The sequence below is a fragment of the Pygoscelis adeliae genome, unplaced genomic scaffold (genome assembly GCF_000699105.1).
Source record: "Pygoscelis adeliae isolate BGI_AS28 unplaced genomic scaffold, ASM69910v1 Scaffold121, whole genome shotgun sequence".
In the NCBI taxonomy this organism is placed as follows: Eukaryota; Metazoa; Chordata; class Aves; order Sphenisciformes; family Spheniscidae; genus Pygoscelis; species Pygoscelis adeliae.
In genome coordinates, this window is record NW_008824359.1 from 7,881,404 (window position 1) to 7,883,955 (window position 2,552).

The following is a 2,552-nucleotide window of genomic DNA, read 5'->3' on the forward strand; positions in this document are numbered from 1 at the left end:
CCCCCCGGGCTGCCAGTGCCTGAGATCCCCCAGTGCAGTTCAAGGAGGGACCCCCAAATTTTCCTGACCTGTCTTCGCTGTTCCACTTTGTCCCCAAACTTACTAGCCTGCCCCCGTATTGCGTGTCCAGGGGGTGGTGGTCCAGCTGTTTCTTTTTGGGGATCACAACCCATTTTGAATACACATTTGTTTCCCACTCCCCACCCCCTGTTTCCCCCTTACCCCAATCCCCATTTTTTATGCAAAACCAAGAGGGCAAACAGAAATAACCAGCCCAGACGGCCTGAGAAAGAGCTGCCTGAATTGCAACACAGCTTTGCTGTCCAACCTCTTACCCAAAGTTTGTGTTTCCCTGGACAGCTTTGCGGTGTTTTTTTTGGTGGTTTGGGTTTTCTCCTCGCTGCTTTGCCATGCAGCATCTCAGCTTATGAGTGTTATTTCTGCTGTCTCTTTGGCAATGGGAAGGCATCAAACGCTTTGATCCTTATCCTCATTTCTCCCCCTACCCTGAGGAACAGCCTGGGGTAGCCTCACCGTGGGATACAAGCCCACGCCCCGGCGCTGCTTCCCTGTCCTGTGTCTTGGGGGCATTTTGTGTATCTCAAACACGGAGCAGCGAGGTCGCGGCACCCGGGTCTCCGTGCGCCCCGGTGCGAGTCCCGGCAGGGCAGGGGCTGGGCCGCATCCAGGGACGCCACGTCCTGACCCCCTGCTCAGCCGGGCATGGCCTCAGCTGTCCCCGCTCGGCAGCTGGGCTCTCCGTCCCAGAGAGGCATTGCAAGATCAGACCGTGGAGCTGGGAGAGTTTATTTGCCCCGATTTGTTTGCAGTGGGGCTCAGCTAACCCTGAACCCGCCCTGTTTGGGGACTTGGGATGGGGGGAGTTGGAGAAGAAGAGTTACCCCTCTTCTTCGCCCTCTCACTGCCATCCTGTTCTCCTGCGGGGTTTGCGGGCTGCGTCTTCCATGTGTGCCGGCTCGGATATTGGGAGCCCCTACCTCGCTCTTGGGTTGTGTGCCTGCAAGCTTTGGGTGGCAGCCCCCTTTCCCGCCCCGGTACAGCTGCCGTGGGCACTAAGGGGAATTTTGTCCTCCGTTTCAGGCAAGTCCTGGAAGGCTCTGAGCCTCTCGCAGAAGCGACCCTACGTGGAGGAGGCCGAGCGGCTGCGGGTGAAGCACATGCAAGATTATCCCAACTACAAATACCGGCCCCGGCGGAAGAAGCAGGTCAAGCGGATCTGCAAGCGGGTGGACCCCGGGTTTTTGCTGGGCAGCCTGACGCGGGACCAGAACGTGGTGCCGGAGAAGCAGCCCTGCGGCCGGGCCAGTGGGGAGAAAGAGGGGCCGGGTGAGTACCCGCCTCGCCGGGGGCCCCGGGCAGCGGCAGCAGCACCAGCGTGGACACCTACCCCTACGGGCTGCCCACCCCCCCGGAGATGTCTCCGCTGGACGCCATAGACCGCGAGCAGAGCTTCTTCTCCTCACCCTGCCCTGACGAGCATCACCGTTCCCACCTTGCTGGAGCCACCTACTCCCCGGAGTACGCGGGCGGCTCCCTTCCGTGCAACCACCACCCTCTCAGCCCCATGCCGCAGCCCACCACCTGCATGATCCCCCCAACCTCCAGCTGCCCTCCCCTTCCTCCTCCTCCTCCTCCCAGCTACTACACGCCTGCCTTCCCCTCCCTGCACCCCCCCAGCCTCCATGCCCACCTGGGCCAGCTCTCCCCGCCGCCTGACCACCATGGCTTTGACACCTTGGACCAGCTGAGCCAAGCCGAGCTCCTGGGGGAGATGGACCGCAATGAGTTCGACCAGTATCTCAACAACCCCAGCCACGGCGACCACCACGGCGGGGTCTTGGTCAATGGACACGCCCCGGCGGCTGGTGGCTCCCACGCCTCTGAGACCAGCCTCCTCTCTGTCCTTGCCGATGCCACGGCCACCTACTACAATAACTACAGCGTCTCCTAGACCCCCGGCCAGAGCCGCCTGGACCGGCCGAGGAAAGACCCGACACAGTATTACGAGGCATTGCTCCCCGGGGACATCGCTCGCCGCCCCTCAGGGTGACCGAGTCCGAACCGTGAGGGTAGTGGAGTCTCCTCAGTGGCGTAGGTAAAGGATTTCAGTCGTTGGCTCACCACCGGTGCAAAGCCTCGGGTGCCCTGCCCCAAACGGGGCCGGGGTGGATTTCCCAATGCCAAAGCCCTTTGGCCAAGTCCCTCTTCCAAAGCAGAGATGCCCCTGGGAGCGCGGGAAGGCTGCCCTCCATTTCGGGGCGCCCCCAGCTCTGCTTTGGAGTCGGGAGGAAGGCAGCATCCTGCAAACGGCAGGGCTGAAGTCCTGGCAGGGCCAAAACCCCCTGGAAGGGGAAAAGGCAGGGATGGGGGGAAATGGGAAGATTTTGGTAAAGGGGCGCACGGTCTACAAGCCGCTCTCGGCTCCTGGTATCGGCGTTGCTGCAGCCGTCCTGACCTGCCTCACCGCACTGGCGGGGGTTAAACCTGCCTTGTCCCCCTGCCCCCAGACCACGAGTTGGGGGCTTCCTCCC

At 62.1% G+C, this 2,552-nt stretch overlaps 1 protein-coding gene across 1 annotated transcript in view; it reads left to right on the plus strand.

Annotated features, from left to right (window-relative positions):
- The window catches only part of SOX7 (SRY (sex determining region Y)-box 7), an 8,307-nt gene extending 5,785 nt beyond the window's left edge, over positions 1 to 2,522 (plus strand). Inside the window, 2 exon segments of the mRNA XM_009319758.1 lie at positions 466 to 1,371; positions 1,374 to 2,522. Coding sequence (XP_009318033.1) covers positions 466 to 1,371; positions 1,374 to 1,972 — 1,505 coding nt within the window. The 3' untranslated portion in view covers positions 1,973 to 2,522.
- Positions 2,523 to 2,552: the final 30 nt, after the last annotated feature.